Genomic DNA, 20686 nt, shown 5'->3' on the forward strand with positions numbered 1-20686 from the left:
TTCGCGCAGCCATCGTCCACCATGGAACCTGAGGAGAACCGGCCCTCGAGCCCATCCACCCGCGACGGTCACCACGACGACGCCGATAACCGCCCGACCACTGCTCTTCGTGTCGATGGCGACGACCAAGACGATGCCTCGTCCCTCGATTATCCTGAAAACACGGCCGTCTCCCCCACCGCCGCCGCCGCTCACCAGTCGCAAAACAACAAGACCCCGACCAAGGACCCCTCCAACGACGATGGGCCTGGTCGAGAACGCATCCATAACCTCGACCGCGACACCGACACCGACCCAGATACCGGCCGCAAGACCCCCCTTTCCAAGCCCGCTGCTGGCCCCGATCTCTCAAACGAATCCATGCTCCCTCCCCCACGACCTCAAACCTCTGCCGTCCCCGACACCAGTTTCGTCGAGGGCGCCACCTTTGACGACTCTCGTCATGGCGACTCCCTGGCCGAGTCTGCCGTCCGCGCCCATCTCCAGGACGTCGAGTCGAGCTTCGTCTCCCGCCTCTCTCCCATCCCAACCATAACCCACGAGGGCACCGACGACACCTACCTGTTCGACGGCGCCGCCTCGTCCGCAAGGTCCCCTGCACCCGCGAGACAACCCCCTGCCAGCCCCAATCCCATCCCCCGGCCGAGGCCCGAAGCGAACCACGACGACTCGGCCATGTCCAACATGAACAACCTCTCTGAGCTGCGGCCCCAAGACTCTGCCTCCGCCGACGTCTCCAACACGACATCCTCTCTCGAAAACATGTCCTCGTCGCCCGCCGCCGCCGCCGCCGCCCGCACCATCTCCAGGGCTTTGTCCAGCGCCAGCGGCCGCACCGACAAGCTGTCGCTGGCGCCCATTCCGGCCGAGCACACGGACGACGACACTTCCTTTTCTCGCGCAGAGTCCCCTACCGGCTCCGCCTCCACCACCTTGCGCAGCAGACGGTCCGATGGAAGCCTTCGTGGCGACCCCGTCGATGCCGGCAGCACACCGGGGCATGCCCTGAGCTATGGCACGCGGCCCAAGTATCTGCGAAGTCGCGTCACCAGCCAGCGCTCCTCCGTCTCCTCCTTCGTCACCAACCCAGATACCCACGATGATCTCGAGAGCGAGGGCACCGGCAACCTGGGCGTCGACTTTGCCATGCATTCGGCCGGCGCTGCCACCACTTCGAGCCTGCCCCGCAGCCTCAGTAGCATACTGTCACGCTCCGTGAGCATGGGCAGCATGGTCTCCGGCATGGACGACCCGGACCCGCTGCCCAACCAGCTCGAGACGCTCGAAGAGGCCGAGAACCTCTTCACGCCACGGCGGCCGAGGCGAAACGAGGATCTCCTCGCCACGCCGAAACCCTCCAAAGAGAACCTCACTGCCCCCACCGACACCGTCATCGCCCGGCACGTTAGAAACGTGCACGTGCCCGAGTCTCTGGCCAAGGAATACAGGACGAAGAGCGGCTTCGTGACGCCCAGGAAACCCTCGGACATGCCCCTCGGCGCCTCCACCAGGTCTGGTAAGAACCTGACGCTCAAGGAGCAGAGCAGCACCATCGAGCGGCTGTCCAAGGAGAATTTCGACCTCAAACTCAAGGTCATGTTCCTCAGCGACCGCCTCGACAAGTTGTCCGAAGAGGGTGTCAAGGAGATGATCTCGGAGAACGTCGAGCTCAAGACGAACCTCGCCGTCATCCAACGCGACAACAAGGCACTGCGGAGGAGGGTCAAGGAACTAGAGAAGCAGCTCAAGGAGGACCAGGACCGACCCGGCACAGCCAAGAGCGGCGGCTCGTCCAACGACAGCTCCTCCGATCAGGACGCCCAGGAGCGCGAGGAGGAGCTCATCTACTTGCGCGAGCGCGTCGAGGAGTACGTCACCGAGATAGAGAGGCTTCGCAACGACAGCATGGCAAAGGAGGCAGAGAAGCGTAAGCTGAGCGAGGTTGTCAGGTCGCTAGGTGAGAGGACGAGCGGTAACCTCGGCACCCAGGAAGAGGCGGATGTCTGGAAGGATCTTCTTGAGCAGGAGACAGCACGACGCGAGCAGTCTGACGAAGACAACCGCAAGCTCCGCGACGAAATCTTCCGCATGAAGCAGGAAATGAGCAGCAGCCACGGCGGCCTGCACCACACGACCAACATCTACAACATCACCAAGAAACCCAGACAGACGTCACCCAGCCGCCCTGTTTCTGGCCTTTCGGGAGACCACGAGACCAACGGCGGTTTCAGTGCCGCCAGCACGTTGGTCGAGGAGCTGCGCAGGGAGAGTGAGCAGCTGCGGCACGAAAATGCCGAGCTGCGACGCGAGGTCGGCGCGCAGACTTCCATGCTTACGTCGAGGAACCGCGAAAAGGAGCGTCTTTACCAGGAGATTGAAGATCTCAAGATGGCACAGCGCCGGGGAGGCCCTGCGCCGTCGACAATCGACTCTCTTCTGGATCGTTCGGCATCGCGGGCCGGTACGCATCACAGGTCCATGTCACGCGTGAGCGCCAGCAGGACTCAAATAACAGAGGTTGACGAGCTGGAACGCGAAGAGCTTGAGAACAAGCTCGCCGAGACGCGCGACAGGATCAGTGAGCTCAAACTGCAGAACCAGGAACTCCAACGAGAGCTCGAGGGGTGCATGGCCGACTTTGAGACCGCAGTCGAGGGTAAGAGGGAGGCAGAAGAAATTGCCGTTGCCCTCCAGGAGGACCTCGACAACGCCATGAACGACCTTGTGGCGTTGCAGGCTGAGCGAGACGAGGCGCTCACGGAGCAAGCCGACATGGAGACGGAGTTTGAGGCGCTGCGGAAAGAGGCACAGGAGGAGATTGACGCCCTCGAAGGCGAGGCAGACCAACGCAACGACGAGATCCAGAGACTCCAGCACGAGCTCAACGACAGGACCGAAAACTTTGATGCGCTTCAGGAGGAGATGCGTAAGATGAGCGAGGCCCTGGTGGGACTGGAGGACGAGCAGGCTGCCAAGATCCGCAGGATACAGCAGCTGGAGCAAGAGCTCGCGGACGCTAACAAGGAGTCCGAGGAGCTCGAGCGCAAGCTGCTTGAGTCCAACGACAAGGCGCAGCGACTCAGTGTGCAACAAGAGTCCAGTCAGGGCGAGATCGCCTTCCTCCGCGAGGAGCAGGAGGGCGACAAGATCCGCATCGGCGATCTCGAAGCGGCACTCGCCAACACCGAGCAGAGCTTACGCGACGAACGCGACAGGGTCAAGGAGCTCGAGCAACGCCTCGCGACGGAGCGCCGGCAGCACGAGATGGTCTCCAACCAGGAGAAGGAGGAGGTGCAGCAGTTCGTCAACGAACTTAACCGCGAAATGTCGGCGGCCAAAGACGAAGCTCGGAGGTTGCGTAAGAGTCTTACCTCGCGCGAAGTCGAAGCGACCGAATGGAAGGAACGGCTCATGGAGCTGGAGAACAATCTCAGGGAGGCACTGGGCGATCTTAACGGGACGCGTTCCAGCCTACTCAAGGTGAGCAAGACACGAGGCTTTATACGTTTGATTTTTCGTGCCACTGACGAGGGGGGGAAAACCAGTCGATTGCCAAGCTCCAGCGTGAGCTCGAGAACACGGTCCGCGAGCTGGACACCACCAAGGCGTCGCTCGTCGAGAAGGACCGCCTCATCAAGCAGCGTGACGCGCTGCTCGAATCCCACGGACTGGAGGCCCGCAAACTCGCAGGAGAGCTCGAGAAGGAGAGGCAAGCGCACCGCACGACGAGGAATCAGTTTGAGACGTTCCAGACGAGGCACGTTCACGTGTCCAACACGGCCAGCACGCAAGAGCAGCGTATCTCAGAGCTCGAGTCGGCGCGCGCCCAGGACAAGAAGAGGATGTCGCAGCTTGAGACGTCGCTGAAGGACCAGCTCACGGAGCGAAACAACCTCCTGCTGGTGCTGTGGACGAGGCTCTCGGCCCTCTGCGGCACCGATTGGGCTCACGACAACAGCCTCATTAACGGGCGTGCCCTGCCCTCCCTCGAGGCCGTGGCCACGATGCTGCCCGGCTTCAGCAAAAACCTCATGGCGGCGGTCAAGACGATCGAGACGATGGTTGGCGGCTTCTCGTCCCGCATCAAGGGTGTGGAGCGGGACCTGTGGCGCGAGTACCAGAGTCTCGAGACCAACCTCGAGGCTCGGACGAAGAAGCTGGAGCGGCTAGAGACCATTGTCCGCAACAGTATGACGTCGGGGACTCTCGGGTCGTACGAGCAGGCCAGGATGTCGCGCTTGGAGGACGCCTACCGCCAGCTCAAGGTGGAAAACGCGACGCTGCGGACTGCCCAGGATGTCAGAACCCGGGCCGCCTACTCGGCAACCAACGATCCCAGCGCTGCTGTCCCCGACCCCGCCAGCGGCAGCCCCTCGCCATCCATCCCCACGGGGCCTCGCGAGCGTGAACGGAAGGGCCGCAAGGGCGAGCGGGCGCCGACGATGACGCGCAGCGTCTCGAACCACACCGTGACGGCGACGACGCCCGGCTCCATCAACCACAACCCATATGAAAGCACGCTTGCAGAGAGGGAGCCGACAGACAACCGATGGATCTTCAAGCTACGCGACCTCGAGAACAAGCTCAAGGCAGAGCGCGAGGGACGCTCGCAGGACCGTAATGCGGCCAGGCAGCGGCTGGGCGGGCTCGAGACGGAGAACCGCGATCTCAGGAGCGAAGTGAGTCGGATACGCAGGGCCAACGGGCAACTGGGAGACAGCTGACGGGGGGCGAGGAGGTGAAGGGATGGTGTCTATTTCGTTTGTATCATTTCACCATATGTATCAACACCAGAGAGCCGGAGTGGGCGGGCGACTTGTTATTTTGTGTCTTGTGCCTTTTCCCTCTGCTTTCTTCCTCTTTCAGCATTCGTAACGCCAGCAACGAAGGACGGTCTTTGCTGGGGATTTGATGGAGTTTGCGTGGACAGGCCTCCTTTTGGGTACGATAGTCTAATACCAAAGCCTCTGTCTGGCGTTGTTTGACAGGTCGGACGGACCACGGACATTTATAAATATGTATATATACTACGTACATGCTGATATGGCGATGATCGCGTCCCACAGTCGCTCACGCAGCTAGAGCCCTGGATGGCTTGTTTGGATGCTTCGTCGTGAGCAACCTCATCTCCCCTCTAACCTTCGGAGTTCCCTCCGCACCCCTCCGCACCGGTTCCGCATCGGCTCCACCGCCACCCGACCATTTCTCGCAAAGTGATTTGTCCAAGGCCAGATTAGTCTCGAAACCTGGAGAGGATGCATGTCATCATGTGGGCGATCCCTGAGCGTCCCCAACATGTCGGGTGGGATGCGCCTACCCGCCTATCCCCCCCCCCCCCCCCTCCCTCGCGATGGTGCTCTCACGTCACGGCTCGATGGAGCATGCCAAGGCTCTGCATGTCTGGCATCGGGATGGCTGTCTTCAGAAGTCCGACGTTGGCTGAAAGAAAGGCGCTGGAAGGTGGTCGGCTTATTGGATATAACAGACAGATGGGCTCGTCTGCGATGGCGAATATTATGTCTTGGAGGGGAGCATACATGAGCTGTTGATCTTGGATCTTGTGATATACCCTACCTACGTGAGTCTTCTTGTTGGCACTGGTTAGCCCACGGTCGAGTCTCGCTGGCCTTTTGTTATTTTCGAGAGCTTCGCGAGGCCGAGTTACACAGCATCCAGCCGCCAAGCCTCGTGATCTTGGGCATAGAATCCGTTCAACCCACACCATCAAAAATACGTCCCACGGGATATCATAGCATAACATCATGTCCCGCTTCGCCGCCATCCCTCGCCTCCGACCTCAGCACCGCACCGTCATGACGATGGGCGCCGGGGCCGCGGCCCACCACGCGCCCAAGAAGGAGGGAGACATCTCGTCCGTCTTTGTCTCCCTCTCGGGCGCCGAGCGCGCGCCCCTCCCCGACCGCTTCCGCGCGCTCAAGCGGGACCTCGTCGCCGGGCACGAGGACGCCGTCACGCGGTCCTGGGGCCGGCTCCTGCGCGCGCTGCGGGAGGAGAACGAGGTCGTCCGGGCCGCAGGGCCTGCCGTGATCCCCATCGTCGAGTTCCGGGACCTTAAGGCGGGTGTAACGGCATTGCGGGACGAGATCCGCAAGAGGGGCGCCTTGGTCATTCGGGGCGTCGTCGACGAGGCGGAGGCGAGGGCGTACAAAGATGAGATAGAGGCGTACGTGCGCAGGAACCCGTCCACCAAGGGTAAGTGTGAACATCCCCCAAGCCCCCTTTTCTGTTTCATAGTCACTTGACTTCGACTGACACGGCATAAATCCAGCTTTCCCACCGGATAACCCGCAGGTCTACGAGCTCTACTGGTCTCCCCCACAGATCCGGGCTCGGGCGCACCCCAACATGTTGAAGACGCAGGCGACGCTGATGCGCGAGCTCTGGCACGCGTCGACCGACGCCGCCATCTCGATGCAGCCGTTGACGTATGCTGACCGCCTACGCATCCGGCAGCCCGGCGACGCGACCTTTGCCCTCGGCCCGCATGTCGACGGCGGGTCCGTGGAGCGGTGGGAGCGGGACGGGTATGGCCGCGGCGGCGGCACCTACGTCGCCGTCTTCCGCGGCCACTGGGAAGCCTACGACCCGTGGGACGCGACGGCGCGCGTCGGGGCCGTGCAGGACCTGTACAATGGCGCCGGCGCGTGCAGCATGTTCCGCATGTTCCAGGGGTGGCTGAGCATGAGCGCGTGCGGGCCGCGCGAGGGTACTCTGCTAGTGAACCCGCTCGTCCGGCTCTCGACGGCATATTTCCTGCTGCGGCCGTTCTTCCGGCCGCGGCGGGAGGTATGGGAGATGACGTCCGGGGCCGCCGACGGTGCCGAAGGCTTCCTGGCCGAGGACAACTGGGCATTCACAGGCGGAGAGGCGATGAGCAGCGAGTTGCAGGGTGCGACGCCGGGCCACGGGCAGGAGCTGAGCGACGCGCTGCACCCGCACCTGGGGCTCGGCGGCGGCACGATGGTGCACGTCCCGCGGATCCGGCCCGGAGACTACGTCGCGTGGCACGGGGACCAGGTGCACGCCGTCGACGCGGTGCACCGCGGCGCGGGGGACTCGAGCGTGCTGTACGTGCCCGTGTGCCCGGCAACGGACCTTAACGTCGCATACCTGGCGCGGCAGCGGGAGGCCTTCCGCTTGGGCCTGCCGGGGCCGGATTTCCCCGGCGGTAAAGGGGAGAGCGAGCACGTCGGGCGGCCCGGGGAGGAGGCGGTCCGGGGCGCGGAGGCAAGGCGGGCAATGGGGCTGGAGAGGCTGCTGCCGGCCGCGGAGAAGGAAGGACACGGCGGCGGGCGCGGCGAGCGAGAGCTGATTGAGAGGGCAAACCGAGTACTGGGGTTCTGAAACTGGCGGTGAGACCCGAGATGAGGCTTTCGGAATGTAAGGGAGAGTGGTGCCGAGGTAGTAAGACAGACAGACGGACAGCAGGGAGAACGTGCGAGACATATGTCTTTGATGCCATCGGTATGTGTGTAACGTCCTCCTGACCGTGATAGTGATGAGTGAAACTACGGCGTCCAGTGTCTCAATACTGCTGGCTGGTGCCAATGACCAGGAACCAGACAGAGAGACATGAAGACGCAAGCATTCACTCGGCCAGCGCGAGGTTGGCCATGAGGGTAACTCTGTCCGGCACACCGCCATCCCTCACTCGAATCGACCGGAATCCCAACTGGTCTCCCTCTACAGTCGCTACCGCCCAGTCCGACCCAGAAATATGAGACCGCAACTCCTCTATGATTCGTAATCTAAGTACATGTCTATAACCGAGGTATCTAAAACCCAATCCCTTGACCTCCCTTCCCACTGGTACGCGCTCCCCTCACGAGTCCGCCGCCTTCTTGCACAGGACCCAGCCGTAGTAATCAAACGCGCTCTCCCCGCCCTCGAGCACCTCCATGTCGAGGTCCCACGACGCCCCCGCGGCCTCGAGCAGCGGCCGGATGAAGTGCGGCTGGCGGTAGGTGACATAGAGGAAGACGCCGCTGCCGGGCCTCAGGGCGCGGTGGACCTCGCGCAGGTACCGCGCCGTGTTGTCGCGGACGTCCGGGAGCGGCGACCACGGGCTCCCGTGGATCATGGCGTCCATGGTGCCCTTGTCGAAGGCGACGTCGACGGAGCCCGTGGGCGCGGCGTCGGGCATGTCGCGGACGTCGGCCCAGCGCCACTCGATGCCGCCGCCCGCGACGGCGGCGTGGCGCGCAGCCATGAGGTCGACGACCACGGTGGAGAAGTCGAGGCACAGCTGGTTCCGGTAGCCGCGCTCGGCGAGGTCGGCGGGGATGGTCTGGGGGTGTTAGCGCGCGCGCCTGCGCGTGCGTGTGCGTGTGTGTGTGCGTGTGTGCGTGTGTGTGTATGTGTGTATGTGTGTATGTGTGTATGTGTGTATGTGTGTAAAAGACGAGTTCAGTGTGAGCTGGGGGAGCTGTGTGTGTGTGTGTGTGTATGTGTGTGATATAAGTTGAAACAACGGGAACTGGGAATTAGTGAGTAAGGGAGCAAGCAGTGAGCAACGTACACTATCGCCGGACCCCAGGTGCATGATACGCGGCGCCGACTCCGGGGGTCTCTGAGAGAAGAGGTGCCTCTGGAAGAAGGGCTCGAGGGCGGCAAAGGTGCGGAACCACTCGTGTGTCGGGTTCGAGCCGTCTGACTTTGTGTAGCGCTCGTTCCAGAACTCGGGCGTGGCGAGCGCCTCGGCCTCGCTGGGTTCGCCCATCTCGTGCGAGGCGGATGAGTGAGGTGCCGAGTTGTGAGTGAAGTGTTCAGTGTGAGATGAGCCCGCGGGAGGTGAGTGTGAAGGTGCCGCGTCGATGAGTCGATGAGCCGACGATGAGTGAGCGAGTGAGTTTGAGTGAATGTGCTTAGCAGAGTAAAGGATGGAAACAAAATAAAAATAAAAATAAATAAAATAAAAGTCAGTGATGGTGGGGGCGGGGTACTCTAGAATTGAAGCATTTAATTGGCTAGAGACAGACAGTTGCGACCGTGGTTGGAATCCTCACATCCCGACCGTCAAGTGAGGGGTTCATGATGAGGATGTTGACAATGTTGACGATGTTCCTTGACGCCTCTTTGATAATGAAGATGGACGGTAATTTGAGATTTGGGAACACAGCCCATCCCGGGTATATTTGCTCCATCATTCCTCACCCTGTCCTTCTCCTTCAGATAGTCGCACTCATCAGTCCTGAAACGAATCCATCTCATTCATAAACATACACCAATCGTCAACGGCGAGTCATGGCACGACATTTCGGGGCAGCCACATGCACATTCTGAGCTCCTCGAGTCGATGCCATATGTACCAGCTAGGGTCACACCATGGAATCCATGTGGGTTGGGCAACTCAAACGTCATTGCTACTAGTACACTGCTCACGAGGGTGTCGTCAACTCGCGGATCCGGCTTTGCTGACTTATTCAATTCATTTACTTCATACTTTATTTTCTTTGGTATTCTTCCATGCTCCAATCCCAGACATCCCCTCCGGGCGTCATCCTGTGACGATGATTTCCTCCTCTCACCACGCTTGCTTTCCCCCCTGTTTTACTGCTGCTGCTGCTTCTGGTGGGCCTCAACGAAGGGGCCCATGAAAGGGTTGAGGTAGTCGCCCTTGCCGAGGTCGAGGCCCTTGGCGCGCAGGATGCAGTAGGCCGTCTGGATGTGGAAGAAGAAGTTGGGCATGCCGTAGGCGACAACGTAATCGCGGGCGCGGATCTGCATCTCGCCCTTGCCGAAGCCGAGGCCGAGGGGCACGAGGGCGTCGGTGCGGGCCTCGAAGGTCTTGGGGTCGGCCGACTCGACCAAGGCGATGGTCTCCTCGACGCGCTTGCGCAACTCGCCGAGGCCGGCAAAGTCCTTGCCCCAGGCCAGGGGCTCGGTGCCCTGGACGCGAGAGACGATCTTCATGGCGGAGTCGGTGGCGACGAAGTACTGGAACGAGAAGGGGAACATGTCGATGTTGTCGGCGAGCTTCCACTGGAGGATCGAGTCGGCTTCGATGGACTTCTCCGCCGCATAGGCCTCGGCCTTGCTCAAGAGGTTGAGCAGCGTCTTGAGACCCGAGAGGAGGAGGGGGACGGTGGCATCGTGAAGAGTGTAAGTCATGATTGCGGTTTCGGTGTTCGCGGGTTGTATTTGTATATGGGGGGGTATGTGGTGTTGTTCGTAGATGAGCGTGAACTTCTTCAGTCAAGACGTGGAAGTCATGGAGCTATATATGTCCTTGCCACCCCTCCCAAGACAGCTGGGAACCCGGTGGAAACGTAGTCCGGAACGCAACCTCGCACTTGGCCTTGAAAGAGCGGTGGGACTGATAGCTCAAGCCCAGATACACGAGCTCGAGTGGGGTGGGTGCGGGACGGCGATCGGGCGTTTCTGTCGAGTTCGACGGGCGGGTCTCGGTTGACTAATGTGTCCTTGCCGGTTGTATACGACGTAGTAGCCGTGACACCGGACTTTTGTTGTGTGGCCTTTTTGGTCCCGGATCTAATAGGGGAGGCGGAATTTTCATCATCATCTTCATCATCATCATCACCATAATCAGATGACCCAAGCCACCAGGATTAACCTGAGCACGTTGAGTTGGTTCTTGTTCCTCCACGAGGCACCGCCGGCTTCCTTCTGACAGGCAAATGATACATACAGGGAGGGGAGAGGAGAGTTGAGGGGGGGGTGACACACACGCACACACACCTACGGAGACGCACAGGTAACCGACACAAGAGGTAACAGACACACTTCAGTGACAGACACAAGAGGTAACAAAAACGGGCCAAGTGACATTTGGAGTAGGATCGCTTGCATCTCGGATGGGCCTCGACCAAGATCCTCTGCCGCGCTGACAAATGCGAAATGCTTGCTCGTCCATCCATGCCTTGTCTCATACTCCGCCGCACGTACGCAAAAGCCCGCTATCGAGTCGTGGTCGTACAGGCGGCTCAGGCGGGATTTGCACCGCAGCGAATCCCGGATGCCCGCTAACGGAGGGGGAAGAGAAACGTGGCGCTGAGAAATCCACCATAAAACGAGGCTCCAAAAGAAATAGAGGGGGCCGTGTGAAGCATTGAAGATGTCACTGGCAACATCCTCCTTCTCCCCCCCCTCTCCAGATTAGACCAGATAGAGCTGATGAGAGACGACGACTGATCGCCTCGTAGCACACGCAAGAGACGGCCAATCGGGCGTTTCCGTCGACAACGGCCCCAGAAGCTTAAATCGACGATGGAAAACCAAGTTGAATTGGGGCTCATTGACGGGTTCGTCATGGTGCGAGTTAATTGCGTGATTCCCATCGCGGCTGGGCGGCGAGAAGGGCGTCTGCTCGCCGCTCCTCTGGGGAGAGGAGGTTCCTCCTCCCCTAGTGCCGCCACACTGCAGGCTGTAGGGGATGAAACGACAGCGCAGGGTTGCAGAGACGATCCCGCAGAAAAATAACGCTGCTTTGTAATCGAGGAGGGAATGGAAATACACCTAAATCCGTGCCATCGGACGAAACCGGCCCAACTCCGGTCTAACCGCCTCCGGCACCATTCGGCCGGCCCGTCCCGGCCAAGCACCACGGCGTTAGTGTCGTTCCCTATAACAGGCGTTTATGTTCCACAAGGCTTTGTATCAGATGTCTTGAAGAATGCTCGCTCGAGTGCCGTCCTACCGCCTGCGGTTCGCCGTGGACGATCGGTATGCCTGTGCAGTTGCCTGGAACCACGTCACTCGGTTGCAAGCTGGGTTGCGGGTAAATTAACAGCCTCCTTTTGGTATTTTCACGGCCCCCTACTAAACCTATCGCAAAATTGTCGCCTTTAATTGCGGGCAGCAATTAACGCCGAATATACCCTGCAAAACCCTGTGATAAAATCTAAGAGGCGGCTGGAGATACTGTATTCCGTCACCCTAACCCCAACTAACCTTAACCTTAGCCTGAATCCTAACCAGAATCTTTACCAACCCTAACCACCCTAACCATAGAGAAGATTTTAGTTAGAATGATTAGAGTGGTTGGGGTTGGTTAGGATTCTGGTTGTGACTAGGGCCAGGGTTAGGGTTAGCAAGAGTTAGGGTAACGGAATACGGTATTTCCAGTTGTTCTGGATCTGTGGCTAGGGCTGTAGCAAATGCCTGCTTGATCTGGTTGGCTTTATCAGATACAGTAAGAGGGCCGTAAATTTACCAAGAGGCGGCCGTCATTTTACCCGCAACCGCAAGCTGAACGCCGAGAGGCCATGCTCTTGCTAATTAATAATCCCAAGCACCGCGAGATGAGGACATGCTGCGTAAGCAGCTTTGCCCGCTGGATCCTACTGGTCTGTTGATGACATGGCGGCGGCAGCATTGTTTGGACTGCGTACATGCCTCTACCAGTCCTAGCCGCAGGCGCTGCCGAATCTTAGTACACCGGATCTCGTCTGGTAGTCCTGCATGTCTTGAAGAAGTTTAATCTTGCCAGGCTCGCCCGCGGAGTCAATGTCGATACATGTCTGCGCCCCGAGGAGCACGAAGAAATCAAGAAAGGGAGATAAACCGCAACGCAGAGAGAACGGTCCTCAAGAGGGAACAAGAGGTGGGACATGCCATCCTCCCCCATCACTTCATCCTCGCGCTCGACGCGCGAACATGTCGCGACATGTCGCGAAAATGTCGCGTCCAGGGTAACTCTCAATATGACTGCTACCCGAACCCCCACTCACCTGCGGTCCCTACGATGCCTTCGATAACATCAAAATGCGGAAGAAAAGCAATATACCCCTCCCACCTCCACCGCAAGGGTTGTTTGGTGAGTGCATTTTCCCTGGCCGGTGATGGTGGTTTGGCCACTCGGCTTCTTCTGTTTGTCTCCCGATGCCGGAAGTAATGACGCTAAGCCGCAAGCATCTCAGCCCACCTGAACTTTGCTTTGCGCCTTGCCTCGCGACATTACGAACATTGCTGCCCGGTCTCAGATGTTTTCCCACCATGTTCTTGTATTGTTGTATATGAGTTGGCCCTTGAGAGAGAAGGCACATTTCACAGGCATTGTGAATTGATTAACCTCGTCCTTTCTTAGAATCGATACAAGAACCTCCAGTCTGATCTAAACTACATAACGCTTTGCACAGCTCTGGAAGCTTGTCTCGCTATGGGTGCCCCGCAGATCATGGAAGAAAAGGGGGGGCGGAGATGGGATGCAGAGGAAGCCTGCCCGGGATTCGCAGCTTTCTTTTTCCAGGGTCCAACCCCACACGTTACTCTCCAATGAGTTGGTGTGGCGAGGCAACGATGCGAGAAAAACATCATGGAAATCCTCTACTCTATCTGTCCGTAGATGAACGCATATCTATCGTAGAACGACGAGGCTGAACGCCATAGAGATTGCCTACGGTCACGTAGTCCGTGGCGGCCGTCCATTTATGCCAAAACACCAAGAGCCTGCTCGGGGGACGATCAGCTCGGCTGGGTAAACGGTTTCCTGACCGACGTCGGCCGTCAAGTACCCAGCCATTCGAAATGCTCGGTGGGTACTCTGCTATTCCACACAAACTCAAGGATACGTGTTCTCACTGGCTGTGATCCTTGAGTCTGAGAAGCTCCATGTCTAGCCCTTGGAGGGCTGTGGAGAACCCCTTTCGAGCGGTGTCATAGACAAGAAAGAACGAGGGGGAAGTAGAGGGTTTGACGCGAACGCGTCAGTTTCGCGATGCCTTGCATTGCAGGAGGGCACAGTCTGGGGTTTGCCCTCTGACGACGCCATCGTCGACAACTTCGAAATCACACAGACTGGCCATTATAAAGCACGCTGAAGTCAACCTCTGTCTATTTGTTCTTTTAATCGATCCCATCTTCCATTCAGTGCCGCTGAGCCTGCTATATTATTGTTCTTCTCGCCCCCCCCCCCCCCCCTTCCCTCTCTCATCCCATCTCCCGTTCTGTCTTTCGACCATATCTGGACTGCGTCACTTGGCAACAATGAGGAAAACGCAGCGAGACAAGAATGACCCCAATAATAACAGCACAACTCCTTACAGCAACAGATCACACAATAATGGCCCAAACTTGAACGGCCCGTCAAATGACAGCAACATCAAACGCAGTAACCGTGATAACCGCAACAGCCGTAATCACCTGAACAATAACAGGGTCAACCGTAATAACGGCAACAACGGCGGCAATAACGGCGGCAACAACGGCGGCAACAACGGCGGCAACAACGGCGGCAACAACGGCAGTAATCGCAATAACGGTAACCACGATGGCAAGAAGACCCGCAAGAAGACCCGCAAGAAACACAGCAACACCATCCAGAGCAGCTCGCCAGCTGAAAGACAATCTGAAAGCGGCCTCACCATCAATAACAATGTTTTCACCAACCCCGCTCCTCAGACGCATGCCCTTGTTGTGCCCGAACCCAGGAACCAGAGCTCCCAATGTACGGAAGACCAGAGTCGGCTCAAGGATCAGATATGCATCTATTACGGGATCAACAACCTCAACGAGCTTCTGCATGACCGAACTCTCGCCGCCCCTCCAGAATGGGGAAGTCAGTTCCTTAACAGGATCTACTGGTTATGCCAGAAAGGGCTCAGTCTCTCGGAACTCAAAGACGCTCTAAGCAGCAAGTTCAATGATCGCCTCAATAAATCACTCAACAGTAGAGTCAGGTTTGTCCAGCCTCATCTCTTGCTCGAGGACATCCAAGCAGTCATCAACGACGTGGTAAGGCGTCATTGCCCCGCGTTAACCATGTATAACGTGCTGATGTATTGTTGGACAGAAAGCACTCGAGCAACCATCCAATCACGAGGCCGTCAGCCTGGACTATACACCCTGCAGGAACAAGAACAAGGTATGCCATGACCGACAACGTCCCCCTTTCCGTGCAAACCTCCCTAATGATCTGCCCCCCAAAGAACACGCCGTCAACAGGGCCCAAAAAGAGAAAGAGTTCCAGCGCAGTTCTCATGTCCAAGCAGTCAAGCTCGGCCAAGCGGCAGCGACGCGCGTACGAATCTCCCGATCCGAGCGACGAGACCGATAACGAATCGGTCATTAGCGTGGGCCCCATGGTCCTGAAGGCCGAACGAGTCAAGATAGAACGCCAGATGAAAGAAAAATTCCAGAAAGCCCTCGAGGAAGCCATGGCTAAAATGAAGCGTTTGGCCGCGGGAACAGGGCTGCGGGAATAGGGCCGCGTGCCACTTAAGTAGGCGCAACGGTTGCAGGGGTAACTCGAGAGGGTGCAAGAACTTAGGAAGTCAAAATGCGTGCGGCCCACATTGCGAGATGTCCTTTGTTGTTTGCACCCAAGGGGTTTCTTTTTAAAATATTTATATATATTTGAGCAGCGGAAAAAGAATGAATTCGAGTCGAGCTCCAACGGGAGCACCTGCTATAGAAAGGGTTGCAAGAGTTTGGCTTCAACAGTATGATGTGAAACAAGTGTGCATGCTTCTTTCCACAATTTCGTGACGCTCAGTTATAGTTTGTGCTTTCGTTTATCGTGTAGTTTGCAGTCTGTTGGACGCTTTGTTTCTGGGTCTGTCTGATTTCTACGTCGTATCCCCACAGCATGATTATTCTCTGTCTGACTATGCACATGTCCTTAATTTCTCCAGGAATCCTTTCTGATATTGACTGAGCATTATATTGGAGCGAGATGGACTATGAAATAATGCAAATGTTATATCTTTGACGTCTCCTGCCGGTTGATGATGGACTGGCTTGGGAAAAATATTCAACCCGCACACATGGTTCTGACTAGCACTCCTGCATGCGCACTCAGGGAGAATGGCTGTGCTGTTCAATGGACGTCGCAATGGAAATCATCGTTTCTTTTTCTTCTTTCTTTTGTGATGGACTCCGCACCAAGAAACGGACCGAAAGAGACTCCCACCGCAGAATCGCTGGGTTGTACTACACAGCCCCCTGTTTCTTCGTATCTGACGTCTTGGTACTACCCACCCCTGGACGTCGCGAGATGAAAACCTGAAAGGCTGTATCGCGGGCACGAGGGCATGTATATGATGCGGCATCTAAAGCCACCCGTGCTCCTCTCTAAAGAAGCAGCAGTCTGGAAACAAAGTTGCTGTTGTCGACGGAACGCATAAATCGTGGGCCAGCGGTAGGCGCCAAGAAAACAAGTAATCACTGGGGAGCGGTCACTAGGTCAGAATATAACCACGCCACTTGGGATTTCCGGAGATATCGTCAGTACATCCCATGCCCACATAGGTATCATAGGCCACTTGACAAAAACTGCCGATGATGCAAGTAGTCAATACTGAAGCAGCATGCCGTGGCAATTTTGTGTACACGAGTGCCTGAACACCTGAGCTAGAAACAAGAAAACAGGGTTCACTTGCAGCCCCTCAGTGGTTTAATTATGTTTCTGTTCATGGTCCTTGCTTGGTCTTATTTGAGCACGCTGATGTGAAAAGGTTCCTATCAGGATGCCCCCGACAGTTGCAAATCGTAACAGAGACAGACGCAAAAGTCTTTCGGCTACTCCCCCTCCCCCTCCTCTGCGCCGGCCCGCCACGGCTCCAGCATCTCGTAACAAAACTACCTTTGGCAAGCTTGCTGGTCTACGTCGATCCGCCAGACCAGCGGCGGCTCTCGCCAACGCGAGTATCATGACCCATACGACAGACGACGTGGTTGACGATCAGGACTGTACTATTCTCCCGTCGATAGAGGACAGTCCATGTAGGGACAGAAACGCCGAAGTGCCCGACTCCGAGGCTGACGACGATTCCGAGTCCAACGCATCGGATGAATCGCTGGTTGTCCTTCCACCTACCGAGACCGATAAGGTACCCAATTGGCCCTCCGATGACCAGTCGAGTTCTTAAGATAATGACATGTCGTTATAGCCCGCTGGTGTAAAGTCAGTCGCTGCTGTTTCCACAAGTAGTACGAAAAGAAAGGTATGACCATTTGTTACAAACATTTATCCTCAGCCTGCCGATACTTCGTCATAGAACCCGAAGTCCATCTCTTACGCCAAGAGGCCTCCGCCCAGTTCAAAAAAGAAGAAAAAGGCGACGATGAAAACGAATGTAGGCTGCCGTCTCCAACCCCATCTATACGTTTATGATGCAGCATTGACAAGCAGGAAAGGCTGCTGCAAGCAAGACACAGACTAGTTCCGCAGTAAATGCAGCCACAAAGGTACCGTTCATGCCCACAATCATCTGTTCGACGCCAATCTAACACCTTACGAAATTGCAGCCTCGTGCCACCACTGCCAACCCACCAGGCTCAGGACAGACCGGAGAGCAACATGGGGCAAATAAAACTGGCGAAGAGTTGTCCAAGCGTGCCCTGGCCTATAAAGAGTGCAAGGCACGCGCGTTGCACGCCCGCAACGCCGCAAAGAACGACGTCGAACTTTGCAAGCTCATGGTGCAGGACTTGGACAACGCCGCGGGGGCCAAGGTGGGATACGACGAGAAGCTCAGGCTCTGGAACAATACAGCGGTCGAAGGATGTGAGACGAAGGAGTTTCGACGCAACTTGAACGAGTTCCTCGCCAAGAATACCGATTTTCTCGACAAATATGGCAGATACAACCTATTACGGGACAAGGAACAGATGCTATGGGACCAGGAAATGAAGCAACGACTTGTTCCGGCAAAGGCATTGGGATGCTTGTCTATGACCTTTGAAAACATGAAGCAAGCCTTGGATCGGAACATCGCTCTCTTGGATGAGGTGCAGCTCGAGTACCGAGCTCCTGATCTCGAAACCTTGGCTGAGATACCTACCCGGCAAACGATGGCCAGAATGAAATTGGCGGAGGCTGAGGAACGCCTGGTTGCTGCGCAAGAATGGCTTGACGGTATGGCATGGAAAGTTGACAAATTCTATCCGAAGTGGTTCCGGGAGTGGAAAGAGTCTGCGCCGGAAGTTATAACATAGACAATATGCAGAGTTTATTTCTCACAGCCCTATTTTACGAGTTTCGGTTTTCCATTTGCATGACCGACTACAGGGCAGATCAGCCTCGGGACTGAACATAGGACAATGTGTTGTGACTGCAGAGCGGACCACCACATGTATGGTAAGGCCGCTCACACCATCTCGATTACAGTCAGCGTTTTGTAAATTGTAATCAGTTATAAGCATAGAATAAAGTCTAATCATTTGTTTCTCTGGTTCATAATGTCTGTATTGTTGCCATACCGGACGAAGAGCCAGTTCCTCGAAAGTAATGGAAGGGGCCTTCTGCGCAGGGTATTCCGTCCTCTTCACTTGTTTATTAGGATCTTATGATCACCATTGTATCCGACTCCCACCCAAACATATCACTAGACCTAGCCTGTTACTAATCTGTCAGGCGTGAGACTCTTCATTCTCCTTATGCTGGGGCCTGCGCACCCAGACCTCGTCGATTAAGTCTCCTTCGCCCTTGACACATACCCAATCTCCCATTCCGTACTTTTTCGGCGCCACTCTACATCCTCTACCACCGCCACCAACGATCAGATTACCCGGCCTGTACTTCTCGTCTCTCTTCATTCTCCGGATAACGCTGCCATGGACTCTGACTTTGTCAGGGATGTCGCGAACTTCCCCGCGAGGCAACGGCCACCTAATAGGTTTCCAACTGCCATCGGGTCTCAAGTCGAGTCTTCGAAAGGGAAGGTATTCCATCGCCCTCCACATGAAGACGCTGACACGATGCATGCCGCATGCGAAATCAAGCGAATCGTGGATTTCCGCCTCATGTGCGGTCCGCATCATCTCGGCGAAAGGCGTCGTCGTGCAGGTGTGTGCCAATGCGTCCGAGTTTTCGTCTGTTTTCTCTGTCGTCGAGCCATTTGGGGACTCTGGTCGAAAGTCGACCGGCGGAGAAGGGGCGTCAACATGAATTTCTGGGACTCCGGGCACATCTTGAGGCATGGGAGATGCCGGTGTACGTTGTAGGCTAGGTGCTGTTACTGATTCGATACAACCCAAGTACTCGAGTTGCTCGACGTCGAAAGACAACCCTGCTCGTATGGCTTCTCGGACCATCCAAACGAGGGGAATATGGCTGGCATTCTTGCGACCTGCGACAGCGTCCCAGCCGCCCCCGATGTCGCCATGACCGCCAGCGAACCAGACTTCGTCGACATTTTGGTCGGCTTCGTCGTCATCGGAGTCGTAGGACAGGTCTTCCATTGGTGGCTTAGAATGGACAGATGAGCCATCATGGTCCTTGTGCGCGCAATGTGAGGGATCAGTTGCTCTGGATCTAGACCTGGAACGGCTGCGAAAGGGAGCAGGATGGTCTGCGTTGTCTTCCTGCCTTTCATGATGGTGCCTCCTCCCACGATCTTCCGCGGCGACGGCGTCGTCGGGAGCGAGCGTTGAACGCCGGCCAGGGCGATACTTTTCTTGATATTCTTGTAATTTTTCGTTGAACGGCTGATGCTCTATCATCCGTTTGGCGGCGTTCTTCCTGTGACACTTCTTGGGCTCTTGGTATATCAGATCCTGCCGAAACTTTGCCCGACGTTCATCAATGCTGACTGCATGTCGAATGACTTTGGCAGAGCTGCGTGCAGTGTATGGGAACTTGCTACGCTGCATCCATGCCGTCTCGAAGCGGGGAACACTATTCACCGTATCGAAAAGTCCCAGAAAACGGATGCGTCGGATCGGCCGGGAAAAGGTTTCTCTGAAACCTCTGAGAAACTGATACATCTTTTCCTTTTCCTCCTTGCCCTTCGGGGTGGAGTTGGTTCGGCGGCATTGCCACTGAGAAAATGCGTTCCACGCAAAGGCAACCATCTCCTCATTGCCATGCAAGAGGAGACCGACAAAGTCCAGCATCTCGGCCAGGAACCTGGCAACATAGGCCCCTCGAGAAAAGCCAAACATGTAAATATCGTCTCCCGGAGAGTAATACCGCATCAGAAACCGATAGCCCCCGACGACGTGCTGATCGAACGAGGAGCCGACGGCGGAGTCTTTGGCCATCTGATACCAGGACTTGCATTTTGCTCTAATGCCGTTGTGAGTCAGATTTTCCGACACGACATATGTTCCAATTCCGGCTATGCAGCGGTTAGTGTCTTTGTTACTTGTTTTCTCAAGGGATCAAGAATTGATAAGCGCACGTTGGTAGTAATGATCTAAGATGGTCAGTAACCAATAGCTATCATTCTGTATGTCCCTGTATGGATCCCCTTACATTGGTCGTCGGCTGAGCTGTCGAGCATGCGAAAAATCTTGAGTATGTTACTGTCGCTGTCATCACCTCGAAACTTATTGCCGGTGCCATCGAAGCAGAGAATGAGTTTTCTTCGAGGGCCTCGTTGCTGGCTTTCTCGATATGCCCCATTCCCAGTTTGATCGCCCGGCTCTGTTGCGCTCATTCTGGGGTTACCCCCCCGCTGTTTGGAAGAATTGAGGAGGTGAGGATGCATAGCACTTGGGCCAAACTGGCAACAAGTCTTTTCTGGTTCAAAGAAGATAAAAGGGGCGAAGACAGCGCACGACAGCCCAGCCGAAGGGAGTGCGAAAGATACGTTGTCATATACAATGGTAGACCCCACCCGATGATATCTCCGTTAAAGCGACCGACATTCCACAACCCCTTGAATAGAGATGCCACGTCTGGCGGTCTTGTACGTTTTGCGCTGGCCTGCATGCAAGCGGATGACGGCGGGATGCATTTAGCATTCTCAATTATCGCCTCGGC

At 56.6% G+C, this 20686-nt stretch overlaps 7 protein-coding genes across 7 annotated transcripts; 4 read left to right on the forward strand and 3 right to left on the reverse strand.

Annotated features, from left to right (window-relative positions):
* Positions 1 to 21: 21 nt before the first annotated feature.
* Positions 22 to 4724, forward strand: LY79DRAFT_528288 (microtubule associated protein; the record flags this gene model as incomplete). The annotated part of the gene is made up of 2 exons (XM_060556006.1): positions 22 to 3480; positions 3546 to 4724. The coding sequence occupies 2 exons, from the start codon at positions 22 to 24 to the stop codon at positions 4722 to 4724; spliced, it is 4638 nt and encodes a 1545-aa protein (XP_060407891.1).
* A 624-nt stretch (positions 4725 to 5348) lies between these two features.
* LY79DRAFT_571488 (uncharacterized protein) lies at positions 5349 to 7468 on the forward strand. The gene is made up of 2 exons (XM_060559251.1): positions 5349 to 6213; positions 6290 to 7468. The coding sequence occupies exons 1-2, from the start codon at positions 5763 to 5765 to the stop codon at positions 7363 to 7365; spliced, it is 1527 nt and encodes a 508-aa protein (XP_060407892.1). The 5' UTR covers positions 5349 to 5762; the 3' UTR covers positions 7366 to 7468.
* On the reverse strand, positions 7469 to 8886 carry LY79DRAFT_618709 (S-adenosyl-L-methionine-dependent methyltransferase). The gene is made up of 2 exons (XM_060562026.1): positions 8540 to 8886; positions 7469 to 8308 (listed from the first exon to the last, which is right to left on the reverse strand). Exons 1-2 carry the CDS (start codon positions 8738 to 8740, stop codon positions 7844 to 7846), a joined length of 666 nt encoding a protein of 221 aa, XP_060407893.1. The 5' UTR covers positions 8741 to 8886; the 3' UTR covers positions 7469 to 7843.
* A 684-nt stretch (positions 8887 to 9570) lies between these two features.
* Positions 9571 to 10131, reverse strand: LY79DRAFT_674518 (uncharacterized protein; the record flags this gene model as incomplete). The annotated part of the gene is made up of 1 exon (XM_060564316.1): positions 9571 to 10131. The coding sequence occupies one exon, from the start codon at positions 10129 to 10131 to the stop codon at positions 9571 to 9573; it is 561 nt and encodes a 186-aa protein (XP_060407894.1).
* A 3754-nt stretch (positions 10132 to 13885) lies between these two features.
* LY79DRAFT_571497 (uncharacterized protein) lies at positions 13886 to 15435 on the forward strand. The gene is made up of 2 exons (XM_060559252.1): positions 13886 to 14842; positions 14907 to 15435. Exons 1-2 carry the CDS (start codon positions 13966 to 13968, stop codon positions 15032 to 15034), a joined length of 1005 nt encoding a protein of 334 aa, XP_060407895.1. The 5' UTR covers positions 13886 to 13965; the 3' UTR covers positions 15035 to 15435.
* Positions 15436 to 16211: 776 nt separating this feature from the next.
* LY79DRAFT_71279 (uncharacterized protein) lies at positions 16212 to 17957 on the forward strand. The gene is made up of 5 exons (XM_060565080.1): positions 16212 to 16808; positions 16869 to 16922; positions 16977 to 17054; positions 17116 to 17166; positions 17227 to 17957. Exons 1-5 carry the CDS (start codon positions 16446 to 16448, stop codon positions 17914 to 17916), a joined length of 1236 nt encoding a protein of 411 aa, XP_060407896.1. The 5' UTR covers positions 16212 to 16445; the 3' UTR covers positions 17917 to 17957.
* Positions 17958 to 18131: 174 nt separating this feature from the next.
* LY79DRAFT_571503 (uncharacterized protein) lies at positions 18132 to 20610 on the reverse strand. The gene is made up of 3 exons (XM_060559253.1): positions 20177 to 20610; positions 20103 to 20117; positions 18132 to 20039 (listed from the first exon to the last, which is right to left on the reverse strand). The coding sequence occupies exons 1-3, from the start codon at positions 20409 to 20411 to the stop codon at positions 18331 to 18333; spliced, it is 1959 nt and encodes a 652-aa protein (XP_060407897.1). The 5' UTR covers positions 20412 to 20610; the 3' UTR covers positions 18132 to 18330.
* Positions 20611 to 20686: the final 76 nt, after the last annotated feature.

The sequence above is a fragment of the Colletotrichum navitas genome, assembly GCF_030913465.1.
Source record: "Colletotrichum navitas strain CBS 125086 chromosome Unknown LY79scaffold_126, whole genome shotgun sequence".
Taxonomy (NCBI): domain Eukaryota; kingdom Fungi; phylum Ascomycota; class Sordariomycetes; order Glomerellales; family Glomerellaceae; genus Colletotrichum; species Colletotrichum navitas.